Raw genomic sequence first — 19,379 nt, forward strand, 5'->3', positions numbered from 1 at the left:
ATCTCTATGTATGAAGGGACATGCACATGCCCTAAAACCTGTGTAGAGGTCAGAAGCCCACTTGTAGGAATCAGTTCTCTCTCAGCACTGTGTGGGTCCCAGGCACAAGTAAGTACCTCTGCCCACTAAGCCACCTCCCCAGCCCTTAAATGGATTTTTAATGCATACAAGCCAGAAGGCAACCATTGTTTCAGGCTACCTGTTTACACTGTGTGGAGATGTGTCATTGTGATTGTTTTAATAAAGAGCTGAATGGCCAATAGCTAGGCAGGAGAGAATAGGCAGGATATCTGGGGAAAGAAGAGGAGACCACCAGCAAGACACAGAGGAAGTCAGACGTACAGAATGGCAAAAAGCCATGTGGTAAAACAGATTAGTAGTAGAAAATTAATTTAAGTTATAAGAGCTAGTTGGGAACAAGCCTAAGCTAAAGGCCAAGCTTTCATAATTAATAGTAAGTCTTCATGTCATTATTTGGTGGCTGGCATCCCACAAGAAAGTTCAACTACACATGGTTGCAGATTTCAGTTAGAAAGAGGAACCTGGTAAACTTAAAGGGCGTTCACTATTCTATAATCTATACTTTTGTTTGAGCCAGGGAATCTTTCTATGCATTCCAGGCTGTCCTGAAACTCAATATGTAGATCAGGCTAGCTTTGAGCTTGAGGCAATTCTGTTGCCTCAGCCTCTAACGTGCTAGGACAACAGGCTTGTGTGGCCATGCCAGCTCTGTAATCTTTTTTTATATTTTCATTCCCCAGAGACTCTCTCAGGTGTAATTTCCTCCTCCCAACTTTTTAAAAAGCATTTTTCCTCCACCCCCAACTCCACTCCATCTGAAAGGAGTTCAAGCTAGCTTCAGTCTCAATGTGGATATATACTCAAAGACGACCTCAAAGACAACCTTGAACTGGGATCCCAATCCTCTGGTCTCCACCTTCAGAACGCTGGGATTATAGACAACACTGGCACACCCTTTGTAAAACATGCCTCTTTTTTTTCCACATGCCCGATTTATTCTGGGTAAGTTTTGGTAATTGTTATTCAGAGAAAACACATTTTGACTGGCATAAGATTCTTCATTTTTTAAAAAGTGTCTGAATTTTGTTTTAACTTTCAAGTCTGTCATATTTAAGAAAAATCCTTCAGAAGGTTTATTATAATGACTTACTACCAACATTTAAATAAATTATACAGGTTAGTTGAGAACAATCTGTTTTAAAAACCCATTGTATACTGTGCTGTTAACTGGTGAAATTTAATTTGTATCTTTCTAGGGATTGAAAAAGAATCTTTTTCATTGAACTTAGTTCTTAAGTGACACATATAACAATAACTATCAATTGGGTTCAATTTGGTCTTTAATTTGGCTTTTGTAATATGAGTCAAAATTCCCCGTGCATCATTTACACACCCAAAGACAGAGCGTGTTGTGCAGAAAGAACTGGAATTCCAGCTGAGTAACCGAGTAACCAATATCACTGATATCCTCCCTGAACCGAAGACACTTGTCACCTGTGAATATTTAAAAACACAAGCAAACCAAAAAAGCCCTAAGACAATTCATGCCATGGCTGGGCATGTGAGGTAAGGTCTACCACATTTACTTCATGTACTCTAAGTCACGTACACAGGTGCATGGAGCAAAGGCGTTCATTCACATGGTGACAAGACAGAAACAGAACTGTCTCTATTTGACTCCGGCGTGTCTCATACAATGTCACAATCAGGTCCTTGGCGATCACCTATGGCCACACACTGCAAACAAGTGAGCAAAGGATGGGATTTTGATGACAGGCAGATGCCTCATGTCCCCTGGGCTTTTCAGTACTATCTAGGGTTCCCTTCTTCCTTGACAAAGTGTCCCTACCTGTGAAGCTAGTTACTCAATGTCCTTGCTGTACACTGCCTGACCCAATGTCTGACCCAATGCCCTCGATGGCCACCCTCATCTCCTGATACTAATTATGGCTACTTACTGACCTATAGCAACATGGCCCCTACACTATCACACAGTCCTTGCCTGGCATGGTGCGCTCAAAAATGGGCACCCTTGAAAGAACTTAGAAAAGCTATCCACCCCCTTCAACATTTTTATTTTGATACAAGTGTGTGTGTGTGCGCCCGCTATCTGCATGTAGTGTCTGCATGTGTCTGTATGCATCTCTGTACATGTGTAGATGCCAGAAGAGGAAGCTGAGGTTCTGTTACTCTCTGCTTTATTCCTTAAGACAGGGTCTTTCACTGAACCAAAAACTTGCCTCTTTTGTTTAAAGCTAGGCTGGCTAACCATCCAGTAGAGTCTCCTGTCTCTGCCCTCCCCTCCAGGCACAGCACACTGGAGTTACTGGTGTTCACAGCCACACCCAGTTTGACCTGGTGTGCAGTGCTAGGGATCCGAACTCAGATCCTCACGTGCACACAGCAAATGCTCTAACAGGCTAAGCCACCCCCCTCCCAGTCTGACATGTTTTTGTTTTGTTTTAGTTAAAATAATTGCAAGGTATATAAATTATAGCATACTGTAAACACACAACCTTTATATCTAAACTGATAAATGTGAGCAGGGGATGCAGCTCAATTGGCAAAGTGCTTGCTTTGCGGGCACAAAGCAGGGACTTCCATCTCCAGGGCTGAATAAACCAGGTGCTCAAGTGACTAACAAGGAAGGATCAGGAATTCAAGGACACTATAGGCTACATTGAAAATTCAAGGCCAAGTGTGAGACAAATTAAAACCTAACCTCAAAGAAAAAGAAAAATAACGATTGCTTATTAGTGGACAGAGAATAAACCTAACATCAAAGTTCTCACCACAAAGAAAGGACAAGTACATCAATTACACGGGGTGACAGGCATGTTAGTTAGCCTGACTTAATGATTCCACAGGTAGCCAGGGTTCCAGCACCCCAAGGAAGGGGCTGGTCAACCTCCGCAAGCTGGAAGGCAGCCACGTCTACAGCTCTAGGCCAGCCATGGGCGCACAGGGGAAATCTGCCTCAAAAACAGAGTGGCTCCATGATGTGAATACATACAAGGTCAATAACACCCTATAAAGACAATTATTGTGTGTACTTTAGGACAAGTTTACAGTTCTGAGACGAAGCCACGGCTTTACTCAGTGAGTGTTTGCCCCACTCCTATATTACATTTTTTTAGAAAAAGAAAACAATGGACTCTAATGATTATCTGCTGACAAATCAATTCCACTCTCTGTGCTGAAATCAAAGGATTGAGAATCAACTAACTGAGAGAAGGATTTGTTGCCCATCATTAGAACCATGCATGCTCTCACTTTGTAGGGAGTGCTGCGTAAGACGTTACTCAGCTACACACACACCGTGTTTTCTGCTTACACATACCAGTTTGGAGGGGGTGTGGTAGCACTTGTCTGTACTCAGCATTTGGGAGGCGGAGGCGCCTGGTCTGCGCTCTAAGTTCCAGGAAGCAGAAACTGGGAAGAAGGTTCATTGGGTAAAGAACTTACTACCCAAGAATGAAGGGCTGAGTTTGGGTCTCCCAACACTCACAGAAAAAGCCAGGAGAAGCAGTTGTACATGCTAGGAAGTAGAGACACGAGAAGCACTGGACAAGCTAGTCAGTCCTGCCAGCTTTACTCTCCAGGATTAGTGAGAAACACTGTCTCAAAATAATAAGAATAATAATAGTAGTTGTCGTCGTTGTCTTAGGGTTTCCATTGCTGCAACAAAACACCAAGACTGTAACACAAGTTGGGAGGAAAAGGTTTGTTTGGTTTACACTTCCACATCACTGTTCCTCACTGAAGAAGTCAGGACAGAAACCCAAACAGTGCAGGAACCTGGAGGCAGGAGGTGATGCAGAGCCACAGAGGAGTGCTGCTTACTGGCTTGTTCCTTGTGGCTTACCCAGCCTGCTTTCTTATAGAACCTAGGACCACCAGCCCAAGGATGGTCCCACCCACAACAGGCTGGACCCTCCCTACTAATTGAGCACTAATTGAGAAAATGCCTTACAGCTGGATCTCAAGGAGGCATTTCCTCAGCTGAGGCTCCTTTCTCTCTGATGACTCTGGCTGTGTCACACTGACACACAAAATCAGCCATTATGATAATAACAACAATAATAAAATGAGAGACATCGATCTCTAACCGCCAAACACACACACAAACACACACCCCTTTTGACACAGGGTCTTACTGGATGGCCCTGGCTAGCCTGGAACACACCTATGCAGACCAGGCTGGCCTTGAACTCACAGAAGTCTGACTGCCTCTACCCTCTGAGTGCTAGGATTAAAGGTATTCATTACCACATCCAGCACAAAGACATTTTTATTTCTTTTAGATTTATTTATGTGTATGAGTTGTTTTGCCTACATGGATAGTATGTGTACCATGTGCATGCCCGGTTCCTGCAGGTCAGAAGACAATGTCAGAGATTGAATTGGAGTTATAGGTGGTTGTGAACCTCCACATGTGTGCTGGGAATTGAACCTGGGTCCTCTTGCAAGAGCAACAAGTGCTCTTAACTGCTGAGCCATCTCTTCAGTCCCATGAATAAATATTTTTAAGTTGGGAAGGGTGAACAGAGTGCTTGTCAGGAAAAGGGCAACAGCAAGGATTTCCCAAAGCTTCTAGAAGATGGGCTTGGGTGTCCTAAATCTGAGACTTACTGAGCTGAGTTTGAGACATTTTTTGTTACATGTAGATTTTACCTATCAATACTTACATTAGATATAAGGTAGAAACTTCTAAATTATTTTTGATTCATTCAAAATATTAATAAACAAGTCTGAGAGTGTAATTTAGTTGGTAGAGAATTTGCCTAACATGCATGAGTTCCTAAGTTTGAATCCGTGCATGACATCAATCAGACAGGGTGGCGCTTGCCAGAGCTGAGGAGGCAGAGGCAGGAATATCTCTTTGAGTTCCAGACCAGTCAAGGCTATACCATAAAACCCTGCCTCAAGAAGTAAACTTTTAAAAGCCCTGCAGTGGTGGCACACACCTTTAATCCCAGCATTCTGGGAGAGAGAGAGAGACAAGAGGATCTCTGTGAGTTCAAAGCCAGCCTGGTCTATAAAACAAGTTCCAGGACAGCCTCCAAAACTCGCAAAACAAAAATAAGCAAAACAAAAATGGGGTTACAGAGATGGCTTGTCAGTTAACAAGGTTACTGCTTTCCCAGAGTACCCAAGTTCAGTTTCTAAAACCCACACGTCAGCTCACAATTGCCTGTAATTCCAGTTTTCATGGCATCTGGCGCCCTCTCCTGGCCCCACAGGCACCTGCACTCATATGCACATACCCATAGACACACACAATTTAACATTTTTTATTTTCAACTGTATGTATAGGGGTCTGTGTGTGCAGGTGCCCAGAGAGATTAGGGGCACCCCCCACCCCAGAACTGGAGTTACAGGTGGTCGTGAGCCAACTGATATGGGTGCTAGGAACTGAACTGGTCCTCTAAAAGAGCTGTGTGGGCTCTTAACCAGTATGCCACTGTTCCAGGACCTAACTTTAAAAAAAATCTTTAATGAAAATATTTTTTAGGAAAAGACATTTATTAGCCTTTTTATATAACTGCAGACATTTTTTTTTACACTATACCAAAACTCAAAAGGCAATGGCTTCTCAGAGGTCAGGTGGCATCTGTGACAGCACCGACCTCTGAATGAGATACTATCAGGAGTGCACTGTTGTCTTCCATACTAGGGATGGAATCTTTTGCAGCACAATTTTGTGTCATCTGGGATTGGTCACTTAGGATATACCAATGTGCTGAGTGATGCAGATTACAGAATGTTGACAGGGCTGTATGTGGGGCTGAGGCTGGCCTGGAACTCACCATGTAGTCTAGGCAAACCTCAAACCCTCAACCCTCTTACCTCAGTCTCCTGGGTGCTGGGACCACGGGTTCACATCACCATGGCCAGTTACTAATTCTTACCTTCAAGATTGAATTTTATCCATAGCAATAAACACTTTCCTTATGCATCTCAGAGAAAACAGTCTGTTCTGCCTTCAACCATGAATACATGTAGAATATCATAATATCAGTAGTGTTGTGTGTGTGTGTGTGGCGGGGGGAGCTGGTAGTTCAGCTCACACCTCAGCCACCTGCAAAGTGCTCTTCTTTGAGACAGTCACAATATGCCACCACACACGGAAGTGCTTTCTGCAACCTCCCGTCATCACACAGATTATTTAAAACATATACCAGGGCTGGTGTCACTGCACGGTGGCAGAGCCCACAATCCACAAGCTAAAACTCAGCACTCTCGAGCACTGCCAATTTTTTTCTTTAATTACAAATATGCAGTAGGGGGTCAAGTTATAATGAAAATCAACAGTTTGGTTGCTTTGTCTAGGGCATTCTTAGATAAACCCTTTTTAAAAACCAACTCCAGCCAGGCAATAGTGGTGCACACCTTTAATCCCAACACTCAGAAGGCAGAGGAAGGCTGATCTCTGTGAGTTTGAGGCCAGCCTGGTTTACAAAGTGAGTTCCAGGACAGCCTCCAAGGCTGCACAGAGAAACCCTGTCTCGAAAACTAAATCAAACCAAGCAAAACCAAACAAAAAAACAAGTCCATGACGGTAAAGAATCCTATGCTTGCCACAGTTCTGTTGGTTGTGCCACTTTCATGGCTTCCATGTGCCTGGCACTGAGGTACTCAGTTGATGCCCTTCCAAGGCCCCAGCTCTGCCTCTCTCTAGTGCCCCGGCCAACAGTGACACCACCTCTCCTGTTCAGTGATCCTTGGGCTCTTCTACCTCCTGAAAAGATGCTGAGGACCAAGGCTGTGTCTTCCTATGTGGCAGGGGGAGGAGTAGGTAGCACATATACAAATCACTGCCCCTTTGGTGTCTTCTGAAACAGGGTCTTGCTATTTACCCAAGCTGGCCTCAAACTCATGGTCCTCCTGCCTCAGCCTCCCAAGTGCTGACAACACAAGAGTGGTTCACCACAGTAGGTTCAGTTTCCTGTTTCTTAAATGTATTTAATATTCATATAAAATCATAAACTTAAATTTTAATTTATGTGTGTGCCACAGCATGCACTTGGGGGTCGGGGGCAACTTGTGGGGGTCAGTTCTCTCCTTCCACTATGTGGGTCCCAGGGGTCAATCTCACACCATCAAGTTTGGCACCAAAGGCCTTTTAGCCTCTAAAATGGTTCTCAACTTGTGGGTCTCGACCCTTTCGGGGCAGGGATGAATGACCCTTTCACAGGGGTCACCTAAGATCATTAGAAAACCGAGATATTTATATTACAATTCACAACAGTAGTAAAATTACAGTTATGAGGTAGCAACGAAAATCATTTTATGGTTGGGGGTCACCATAACATGAGGAACTGTATTAAAGCATTAAGAAGGTTGAGAACCACTGCGCTAAGACATCTTAATGGCTCTAACATCAAAAACTTCTAATACATTGCTAAAGAACCTGTCTCTGATTTAATAGGTCCTAGTTCATGAATCCAGGTATTGGTCACCCATGTCCTCCCCACTTACCACAGGCATTTAGCAACACTGGGTACATGATGGCTGAACTCAGGGTGCAGACTCTTAACTGCAATCAATTACTAACTGTAACTACTGTAACCTGTCGTCTCACAACTCCACACAGGGACATTTCAGGTTTGAGAGAAGCTTATGGCTTACCTAGGCTACATGGAAACTTCCATGTCAATTTAGGCAACTTAGCAAGACCTTATCTCAAAATAATAACAAAACAAAAAATGAGCATGAACCTGAGCATAGTGGCACACACCTTTAATCCCAGCACTTGGGAGGCAGAGGCAGGAGGATCTCTGTGAGTTCAAGTCCAGCCTGGTCTACATGGTGAGTACTAGGACATCCAGAACTACATAGTGAGGCCCTGTCTCAAAAACAAACAAACAAACACAAGTGAATCAGGCAAACCTTAAATGAATAGGATGATTGTTAGCTTATGAGAACTGGATTTCTCTTATCAAGCACAGACAGCAAACAAATGTCCTTCATCTACCCCAGCTATGACTGGATGATAAGTTTCGGTAAGGCGAAAGCAGAACAATTTGTGGGTCGGGATGCTTCAGCAGGATTTAAGGGCAGCATCTGTCACCAGAATCGCTTGAAACAACCGTTAGTCACTAATCCTCTCAGACACCCAAAAAGGTAGTGCAATTGCTATGCTGATTTCTATGAAGTAGGAAACTCAGGCTCAGGGAAGCTATGAAGCCTGAGACTCTTAGCTGGACCTAGAGGAAAACATACAAGCTTGGGTCAGGCCTGGTGGTAGAAGCCTGTCATCCCAGTTGAGGCTGGGATGATCACAAGCCCTGAGAGGGCTACAGAACTCAAGACCAGCTGAAGTAGCCTAGTAAGACTATGTGTCACAAAAAAAAAAAATTAAAGAAAAGATTTAGGCATACAACTCAAAGGTAGATAGATCCCTTGCCTAGCATATGTGAGCCCCTAGGTTCAAGACTCCTCAATCACCAACACGAGTGGACTCAGATCTGAGTGAGGTCATCACTTTGGAAGGCCTTGCTTTTTGAGACAGAGTCTTGTGTAGCCCGGGTTGGCCTTGAACTTGAACTCCTGATCATCTTGCCTCTGTCTGCCAAGTGCTGGGTACCATCATGCCCTGCTGAAGGTCATGTCACAACTGCTCGATTCTGCCAGACAATGTGTACAAGAATCACCATAGCTACTTTTTAATAAAACCTTAGACGCAGATACTGAAATCTGAATGCCATAAAATGTGTGGTAATTTGAATATAACTGCCTCCCCTAATCTCATAGGGAGTGGAGCTATTAGGAGGCATGGCTTTGTTGGAATGAGTATGGCTTTGTTGGAGAAAGTGTGTCACTCACTATAGGGGCAGGCTTTGAGGTTTCCTATGCTCAGATACTGCCCAGTATCTCAGTCAACTTCCTGTTGCCTGCAAGATGTAGGACTCTCAGTTATTCTTCCAGCACCGTGTCTGCCTGCACGCCACCATGTCCCACCATGATGATAATGGACTGAACCTCTGAAACTGTTAGTGAGCCACCTCAGTTAAATGTTTTTTTTTTTTTTTTAAAATAAGAATTGTCATGGTCATGATGTCTTTCTCAACAACAGAAACCTTAACTAAGACACAATGTTAAGTCACAAAATTCTTCAGAGTTTTGTTTGGTTTGTTTTTAAGTGTTGGGGGCTTTTATTTGAGGCAATGCTCCTGCCTGAGACTAACAAGTTTATACACCAAGAGACATAGTTTTTCTTTTTCTTTTGCTACTTAAAAATCCTACCGGTGAGCTGGGTGTGATGGGATGCACAGAAAATTCCAGCATATTTTATACTTCTATAAACTCACAACCAAATCATATGATTAAAATAATGTGTACTGCCGCATGCCTATGCATGCGCTCAATGAACACAGTAGAAAACAATGTTCATTTAGTTATCCATTTGTGTGTGTGTGTGTGTGTGTGTGTGTGTCTGTGTGTGTGTGTGTTTGAGGGAGGGCAGACAATAAGACACACCCTAAAAATTGGAATAATAGTGAGCTTGGTCTAAAAAGCTAGTTCCAGGACAGCCAGGACTACAGAAGAAATGCTATCTGGAAAAACAAAAGAATTGGAAAAATAAAGACACAAAAGTTTAAAATCTACTTAAGGTTCCCCTATAATGAGACTGATGACTACTTTATATGCCATCCTAGAGCCCTCATCCAGTGGCTGATGGAAGCAGAGGCAGACACCCACAGCTAAACACTGAACTGAACTCTGGAACCCAGTTGTAGAGAGGGAGGAATGAAAATCAAAGGGGTCAGGACCAGGATGGTGAATCCCACAGAAAACAGCTGACCTTAACAAGGGGGAGCACATGGACCCCAGACTGCTGTCTGGGAGGCCATCTTGGGACTGATCCAGACCCCTGAACGTGAATGTCAAAGAGGAGGCCTCGGCACTCTATGGGGCCTCTAGTAGTGGATCAGTATTTTTCCCTGTTGTAAGAAGAGACTTTGAGAGCCCATCCCACATGAAGGGATGCTCTCTCAGCCTGGACACATGGGGGAGGGCCTAGGCCCGCCCAGGATGATATTGTGGAATTTGGGTAGCCCCCATGGGGAGCGGAGGGGGAGGGGAGGGAGAGGGAGAAGGGATTGACATGTGAAGCAAGCTTGTTCCTAATTTGAACTAAAAAAAGATAAACAAAAAAATCTACTTAAGGGTTTGGTATACATTGGTTGTACACACACACACACACACACACACACACACACACACACGCACAAACGCCACATTATAGTTATTACCTCCCATTACTTGGTGAAGTTGTCCTCAGGCCCACGAGTATGAGGGCTCCCTCTGGCTTGACCACTCACTGAATAGTGAATAGGATTCTCTCCTATGAGATCTGCCTCCCACGTTAAGGTATTAAGAGAAGTGTCTAGCAGAGAAAATCCCAGGAAGTGGTTGGAGACCTTTGAGTGTTCTTTCAGGAATATTCCAGGCACGATACACATACATATATGAGAATCAAAGACCATTTTCCACACTGTATGACTGAAACCATCCTGTTGAAACAGTCTCAGACATACGCTCACTGAATGAAGCATGGCTTACTGATACACTGGAATACTATACAGATATTAAAAAGAACAAGAGTATCAGGCATGGTGTCATATACCTATAACCCCAGTGCCAGGGAGGTAGACGACCAGGATTTCTGGGCCAACCTGGGCTATACTACCAGATTTTGTTAAGAAAGAAAAGGAAGGAAAGGGAAACTGTGAACCGATAGTAGAGTTCCAAGACGCACTGTTAAGTGACAAAAGCAAACTCTTGGGGGCCCAAAGCGATGGCTCAGCAACTAAGGGGGTGTGCTGCTCTTGCAAAGGACCTATGTTTGTTCCCTGCACGCACATTAGGCAGTTCACAACCACCTGTAACTCCAGTTCCAGAGGATCTGATGTTTCTGGCCTCCACAGATGCATTCTCGTATCCACACCTACACGCAGACACGCAAACACACTCAGACAGACACACCCACACACAGCTTAAAAAATCTTAAGGTAAACTACTGAACAAGATTATAGAGTAAGCCCGGTTATACATACTTTAACATATGTATAATACACACTTATACATGTGTTTGCATGTATGTGTGCATGTATGTGTATCATGCATGGAACATTCCTGAAAGATCCCTCAGACACTGGAAGTGGAGCAGATCAAGAATTCAAGGTCACCCTCAGCCACACAGCAGGTTTAAAGCCAGCCTGGCCTCCATGAGAGGCCGGAAAGAGTACCCAGGAACTGCATGGGGCCTGAGGAGAGTGGGGCATGCTACTGCCTGACTTTCTACACCCCTAATACACACACACACACACACACACACACACACACACGCACGCACGCACGCACGCACTCAGGTGATGTTTTCATTAAAAACAGATAAATAAAAAGAGCATTTAAAATGACTTGCTCACCAAAATGGGAAGGGGAAAAAAAGGCCCTTTATTAGGAAAAAAAAAGGCATTGACAAAATAAATTTTCCACAGAACCATCAAACTGGCAGCAGTCATAAAAACCCTCCCCACACTTAAAAGTTCGGGGTGAAAGAATAGAGTTTAACTGAGGTCCTGGGTTATGTCCAATCTTATCAGAGATCTATTAATTACCAACTTGTGCAAATAACAGCCTTATCTGCCAAGTGAAAGTCCATAGACTTTTCATCTGCAATTTCAAATACTGCTCTTATTTTTAACACACTCCAAGGCCTATTGGGTTTATGTAATATTGAACACAAAGGCAGTGGAAATAACACAATTGATTTTTAAATTTCCATCACCTCGGCGCTCAGTTTCTGACTGCCGAAATTTTCTTAACAGGGGCTTAAAGTAACAGGAGAAAAGTTAAAACGCTTTACAAGCTCCTCGAATTCTTAGCACCCACAGCAAAGCAATACAAACGAAAGAGCAAAATCCCCACACGAAGCAACTGTAACAAAGAACTGATAGAGAACAGATCACAGTTATCATAAGACTTTGCAATGCCAAACTGACTAAAAACTCAGAACTCGTCTACTGGGACTGACCGAGAGGATGCAAGTCCATGGACAAAGGGGTCAGACACTGCCGTTATACCGGACCTGCCTGCCAGAAGTCAGACCTTGTCACAAGCAGCTATCAAAGGGTACATTTGTATAAAACAGGCACCAATGTTTAGCAATCTTTTTCATTTCTTAAAAAGGATTTTTACTTCCTTTTAGTTTATGTGTATGACTGTTTTTTGTCCACATGCATGCAGTACCCACAGAGGGCAAAACAGCGAGTCAGATCCCCTGGAACCAGAGTTGCAGATTTTGTCAGTCACCATGTGGGGTGCCGGGAACAGCACAAGGTCCTCTTCCACGATACCTAGTGCTCTGAACCAGTGAGCCGTTGTTCCAGCACGAGGTCTCACTAAGTAGCTCAGGGTGGCCTCAAATGGGCAGCCTTCCTGCTTCAGCTCTCTTAAGTGCTGGGATGGCAGACATGTCCCCTTGGGCCATCTCAGTCATCTCACGAGGTAACTTGTCTATATGCTACAATCCCAAAAAGAACAGGAGTCTCAACTACATCTAGAAGGCAAAACTGCCAGGAGAATCTATTTTATCTAATAATCACTCACAGAAGGTGAGAAGAACATGCTCACCCAAAGACTGATTAGTCACTACGTTTGTTCATCTGGGGGCCTGTGAGTGCCTTCACTACAGAGCTGTACTACGATGACGTCACAGTCCTCTCACTGAGGTGGCTTTAGTCACACAGCGCGGGAAATGTTCTCTGACTTCTTTCTCATCAACCCTCTGGGGTCCTCCTCACAACATCCCCGAAGAGGAAGCAGATCCCATAGGACTGTATTCAGTGCTCGGTATGTGTGAGCTGAAGTGATCATGCCAGAGGCCCCTTCCTACTCCCTTTGCTTCCTGGACATGAGGTGAGTACTGTCCCATGCCTTGTGCCCCAGTCATGATGGGCTACACTGTTAAAGGCCTAAAGCAACAGGATCAAAAGACCACGGATTGAATCCTAGAAGCCATAAGCAGAGCTAAACCATCCTTCCTTTCAAGTTGCTCCTCTCGGGTAATACATCTGTTTTAGGAGATGTTGTAAAACGGAATCCATCACTGACCTCAGTCCCATCTCTCCTCACCTTCTCCACAACTGTGCCCCTAGGCTGAGGCTCATCTTCCTGCCTGACATGTTTATAGCACCTGTCCTCGACCCCAAAGGGCTAGGGACATGGTTTAGCAGGTGCTTGCCAACATACATGAGGACCCTGGGCTTAATCATAGCACTACAAATATATAGATACTGACTAAATAAACCAAATACATCAGAACTTGCATATTTCTTTTAAAACCTTGGGAGGAGCACTGGAGAGATAGCTTGGTGGTTAAGAGCACTTGTTCTTAAAAGAGGACCCAGCTCTGATTCCCAGCACCCACCTAGTAACTCACAACAATCTGCAGGTCCAGTTCTAGGGGATCCCATGTCTTCTGACTCCCACAGGCACCGGGCATGCATGTAGTACACAGACATATACGAAGGCAAAGCATACATAAAATAAACCTAAACAAACAAAAAAGACCACTTCTGGGTGGAAAGATGACTCGGCAGTTAAAAGCACCGTCTGATCTTCCAGAGGACCCAGATTCAATTTCCAGTACCCACATGGCAGCTCACAACTGTCTGAAATTCCAGTTCAAGGGGATCTGACACCCTCACATAGATGTACATAAAATATAAATAAATTATTTTCAAAAACCTCCAAAGCTTGTGTCATTCTTGAAAGAAAATGCAAGCTCCTTCCACATGGGGTAGGGGGTAGGGGGTTCTTCTCCTCCCTGTCAACTTCCACATATTTGTCTTGGGAATAAATTCTAGCCCAGGTGGGTAGTCCTTCTATTCTGTAGATAATCTGGGCCTGTTGCCTTCTCAAAGCCTTTGCATTTACGGTTCTTCCTGCCCAGAACACCCTTCCCTCCAGTTCCCCACAGCTGGCTCTCTCATATCCAGAATTCAATGTCACCTTTGCAATCTGAAATTCTTATGCTATTGTTTAATGAGTTTTCTGTCTCCCCACCCCACTATCATCAAGTTAGAAAGCTCCAAAAGAGTAGGAACCACATCTACTCTTGTACCCCACAGCCTACCACAGCCACAGAAACTTACTGGGTGATGACTGCTCAGAATTCCCCCACCCCATCCAGAAAAGGTTTCACTATGTAGCCCAGGCTGGTCCACAGCCAGCCTCATGATAATTTTTTTAAATATCATCTTTTTTTTTTCTCAACAGCAAAAATCTGCCAGAACACTAGGCAGTGTTCTTTGAGAACATTAGGCAGTGGTGGTTGTCTTTTAATGAGGATCTTAAATGAGAATGAAGTATTTCAGTTCATGAAGAACTAATCCACAGCTTTAACCCTAACACAGCTCTTTAAACTATGTGGTGGTTTGGAAGGAAATGGCCCCCCAAAGAAAGTGGCACTATTAGGAAGTGGCTTTGTTAGAGTGGGAATGTCCCTGTTGGAGGAAGTGTATCACTGTGGATACAAAGAGGGCTTTGAGGTCTCATAGATGCTCAAGACACACCCAGTGTCTCAGACCACTTCCTGTTGCCTGCATGCTCCAGCACCATGTCTGCCTGTATGCCAACATGTCACACCATGATGATAATGGACCAAACCTCTGAAGATGTAAGCCATCCCAATTAAATGTTGTAAGAGTTGCCATGGTCACCTGGAGTTGGTGGCGCACGCCTTTAATCCCAGCATTCGGGAGGCAGAGGCAGGCAGATCTCTGTGAGTTTGAGGCCAGCCTGGTCTCCAGAGCGAGTGCCAGGATAGGCTCCAAAGCTACATGGAGAAACCCTGTCTCGAATAATCAAAAAAAAAAAAAAAGGGGGACTGACTCAAAATAAAACGGTGTCATGGGGAGCAATAGGTGAGTTTACCTGCCTTCAAGGGCTTTGCATCAAACCCACCATAGGAACCACAGTGTGTTTATGAGGAAATGGCATCTAGGAAGGCCATGACAAATGACATATAAACAGTACAAGCCATCAGCCCCTCAAGGCTGGGAGGAAACAGCCCATAAAAGCTTCACCTAGAATCCGAGTTGGACTGAAATATCATTAGGTTGGGAACTGCATTGTGAGGGGCACAGAAGTGGCTTGGGGACAAATGAGCAGGACAGGCCAGACAGACAGACAGACGATCCCGTGATGAGTACTGAGAATTCCAGGTCCTGGAAGTCTGCCTGGTCAGGCCCTACAACTTCCATCCTTACAGGGCTCTGGAAGCATCTCAGTTCTTCCTAGTACAGACACAGTTGTTATTTGGTCTCTAATCTCACAAGCCCAGAGCCATACAAGCTCTCAGATCCCACCCCTCCCCCACAGCCTTCTGAACTCTTTTTCTTTCAGTTTGTTTTTTTGCAGAGTTGGGAATTGAACCCAGGGGCTTTTGCACAAGAGATTTAGTACTTAGCTAACATCCCCATCCCCTGCTCCTTTTTTGGGACAGGGTCTCACTGTGACATAGCTCAGGTCTCACCACGTTGGAGCACAGGCTCTGACTCCCGACCCTCCTGCACTGGACATGGGTGGAGAGATGGCAGCTGTGTGCTGACCCCACACCAAGCCATCTTTCCTGTATCCAATCTCCTCCCTCTCCGATCACGGAACAGACCGAACACATTCTCTATTTTCTATGGATAAGGTCTCAGCATAAATGATACAAACCAGCTGAGAGCTAGCCACGCACGGCTGCAAGATCAAGTTCTTCACATTATTCGTATAGGCTCTCTAAACCAATTCACACTCTTTCATGGATCCTCACTCCCCAAACATAACATACAAGTTTCATGCCTATGCCCACGCTGTTCTTTTTGCTGGGAAAACTCTCCTATTTTGTTCTTAAGCAAGACACAGGATGGTGCAGGTTGCATAAACCAGTTTATGTAAGTGACGCCCCCTGCCAGTGTCGGACACTGCACAACCTTTCAAGGATGGCTTGTTTCCACCTTCCATGGCCTTGAAGGCGTCCTTGGAATAATTCAACTCTTTGGAAACCCATTGTGCCTCTCAGCCCTACATCAACTTTTCTTTGCAAGAAAGTTACAGTATTTGGAACAGCTGCTGTGAGTGGAACAAGTGAACACTCAAAAAAGACACAAATGATGATGAGATGAAACAAGACTGGTGAGTTGCATGGCTCGGACATAAATAATAAGTGGCTGGACACTTGCCTAGCAGGTTACAGTGAATGTCAAGTTTCCAAGAGGAGGGGACTTTGGCTTTATTTAGTGGATTTCTGTTCACAGGGTCAGAAGGATGTAGACTCATTTCAGCTGCCACAGGCTGGCAAGGACTGAGAAACTATAAATTTCCAGCCAAGGGGGCTGCCTCTGCAATGTACAACATCCTCATTCAGCCATCCCCCAGTGTATCTGGGATTACTGACACTGGCTTTCTTATACCTACACTCGTAGAGAGAAGCTTATAACTGGGCCATTAAGCCAAGAAAAACATGCATTTGCCTGAAATATCTGTGTATCTAGGAAACAGTTTGACTTGAATAATTATATACATACTTAAGATATGTATACACAAATTAAGCCTTACTCTATCTCCTTCCCTTCCTTTGCAGCCTCTCTCCCTCCCTCTCATCTCTGCCTCTTCTCTTTCTGGTTTCTCTTTATCTAAAATTAGTATTCATCCTAATACTTTACATGAATGATCCTTCTTCCCAAAGTCCCTCCTTCCTTCAAAAGAAACAAAGTAATCACTCACTTAGCTAACTGGTCTTGCTTGCTTCTCTCAGTGTAGTCAACTCCTTCAAAATCTGTTGACAACCCTCCTGTTTCCTTTGCTAATGAGCCCCGACCATCACTAACCTTCACATTCTACATCTACTGATTAATCACTTCAAAGTTACTCAACTCATGGCTCTTTTTTCTATGACCCTTGCCAAAAAAGAAAGAAAGAAAGAAAGAAAGAAAGAAAGAAAGGAAGGAAGGAAGGAAGGAAGAAGATAAATCAAGTCACTTATTTATATACAGAAGTTAATTTCATTGTATTATTGGGACACCAAGGAAGTAATTCCTATCTGCGAAGTGAAAACACAACCGAACACACACAAAACATTATAATGAGTTTCCTAATTCACTTCTTTTCCAAGCACAGATCTTGGATTTCTTGCCAAGGTGGCACATTGGTAATGGACTCTGCCACTGGTCCACTGCGTTTGCTCCTAAGATTTATACAGAAGTCTTTACTCCCTCCAGGAAGAATACTGTGGAAGCAATCCACTGCTGCGTCAACAAATGCCATGGCCTCTAGCATAGCCAGGCCCATCAGATAAAAGATTACAGGGTGCCACCTTGACTTGAGAGTGAATGGAGGAAAAAAATTAAAACAATCAAGTGGCTGGAGAGGGGAAATTCGTCAAAGAGCTCTCGAACAAGGGGTAAAAGAGATTACACAGTTTGGGTTTTATGCCCAAAATGGCTGTCTCCTCTGAAAGTCCAACTTTAGTCTGCTTATTCCTCCCACCAAATATGCAAAATAAACTCACTTGTTCTAAAAACAGAAAAGTGTTATCGCCATTAAGAAAGAGGTAAGTAGGAACCCAGGAAAGATTCCTTTTCCTTTCATCCTCCTGGGGCAGGGATGGGGGTGGGGTGTGGGTGTGGGGATGGGGGGCATCAACTACGGAAGCCTGTTTCTGGGTTTGGGGAACTTTGGATTTTTCTGCTCTCCCAAGCTAATAGATATCCTTATTTTCTTCCCCACACTGAAGCCCCTCTGAATGAAACCGTAGATCTTCAATACCACACAGTGGACAGGAATTTGCTAGGCCCGTACTTGGTCGGAAAGGAGAGAAGAAAAGGGCACAGACATCCATTATTCAGAGCCTAACGCTAAATCAGCCTCCTTTATAATACAGCAATTCCATCCCAGCACACATTAAGCCAGGGGCAGGGTGTGCAGAGCATGGGGGCAGCGCAGCAGGACCACATTTCTATGGAACAAGACATCATCTTTCCAAACACCACCCGTGTTGGCACATATTTCAAAGTGCTCTTAGCTCAGATTGAATCATCGTGTAAATTACTGTATATTAGCAATAAAAGTTTAGAGAAACCTCGTTAGAGCTCTGCTATTTGCTTAGAATTAAACTACAAAGCCTGGGGGGCGGGGTACCCTAAAATGTGAGGCTCAACCACCCGGGCTGACTGTGCCTGGGAAAGGGGCGGGGTTGGGGACCCACACATCCCTGAGTTGGAGCCAGGGGCCTCCTGAGGTAGGAACAAGCCTGGCAAGGGTCACCAGGCAGACAGGACGGAGACTGGACGGATGGCACGGACGGACGAACGGACGGGACGGGACAGGACGGACTGGACGGGCAGAGAAGCAGTTCGTCCTACCCGGAGGGCTCCCTCCCAGGGCCGGCGGAGTACCTGCTCCGGTCATCCAAGCTGCGGTTGTCGGCGGCTGCCGCGCGCCAGTCGGGCAGCGTGCTGGCGCACAGCACCACCATGGACACGATCACGAACACCACGGACACGCTAGCCAGGATCTGCGCGGCCAGCGACGACGTGGGCTCCTCGAAGGTCCGCCGCATGCGCTCCAGCCAGCGCCGGGAGGGAGCCGCCTCGGACCCGGCCGGGCGAGCCTGCTCGCGGCCCAGCTCGTCCGCCGCGTGGAAGGTGTGTGTGTCGGACATGCGGTCGTCCAGGCGGCGCTGGCAGCAGTACTCCAGGTGCGCGCCCTCCAGGCCCCAGTAGATCATCTCGTTGTAGAAGGAGAGCTCGCACATCCGCGGCGCGAAGCGCAGCTTCCCGTGGCCGCGCACGTACAGCAGGATGAAACCGAAGGCCTCCGAGTGCCGGTCGAAGAAGTACTCGTTGCGCTCCCGGTCGTAGTCGTCGCACACCTCGAGCACGTCGCGCTCCGAGCGGCAGCCGTGCAGCCGGCTCACACGGCGCAGCGGGAAGTCCTTGAGCAGCTCCCGGGACAGCGAGTACCGGGCGCCGCCCACGTTCAGCACCACCGAGGCCGCCCCGCCGCGCCCGAAGGTCATGGCTGGCCGCCCCGGGGGCCTGACCACCGAGCGCACCGGGTGGCCGCGCCGTCGGGGCCCGCGCTCCCCCGGGGCTCGCGCCCGCGCCGCCTGGGTCCCCCCGCGGTGTCAGTGCCGCCGCCGCCCCGCGCTCCCGGGTTCGTTCTTCGGGAGTCCTAGTGGGTGTCCGCGGCTCCAGGCGGTGCCGGCCTCCCGGAGGGCGCGCGTTAGCCGAGGCGCCGTGGATAGGGCTCCCCGGTCCCCGGTGCACGCAGCCCAGCAGCCGTCCAGAGGCGAAGAG

General features: G+C 45.9%; 1 protein-coding gene across 2 annotated transcripts in view; it reads right to left on the minus strand.

Annotated features, from left to right (window-relative positions):
- Nucleotides 1-19,099, minus strand: part of Kcng3 (potassium voltage-gated channel modifier subfamily G member 3) — a 44,334-nt gene extending 25,235 nt beyond the window's left edge. The window contains exon 1 of one of the 2 annotated variants that reach the window (XM_027417914.2): nucleotides 18,477-19,099. In XM_027417914.2, the coding sequence (XP_027273715.1) occupies nucleotides 18,477-19,099 (623 nt within the window). Of the gene's footprint in view, nucleotides 1-18,443 lie in introns of both variants that reach the window. The other variant, XM_035444885.1, reaches the window with a different exon arrangement.
- Nucleotides 19,100-19,379: the final 280 nt, after the last annotated feature.

Source organism: Cricetulus griseus, chromosome 5 (assembly GCF_003668045.3).
Source record: "Cricetulus griseus strain 17A/GY chromosome 5, alternate assembly CriGri-PICRH-1.0, whole genome shotgun sequence".
NCBI classification, from domain to species: domain Eukaryota; kingdom Metazoa; phylum Chordata; class Mammalia; order Rodentia; family Cricetidae; genus Cricetulus; species Cricetulus griseus.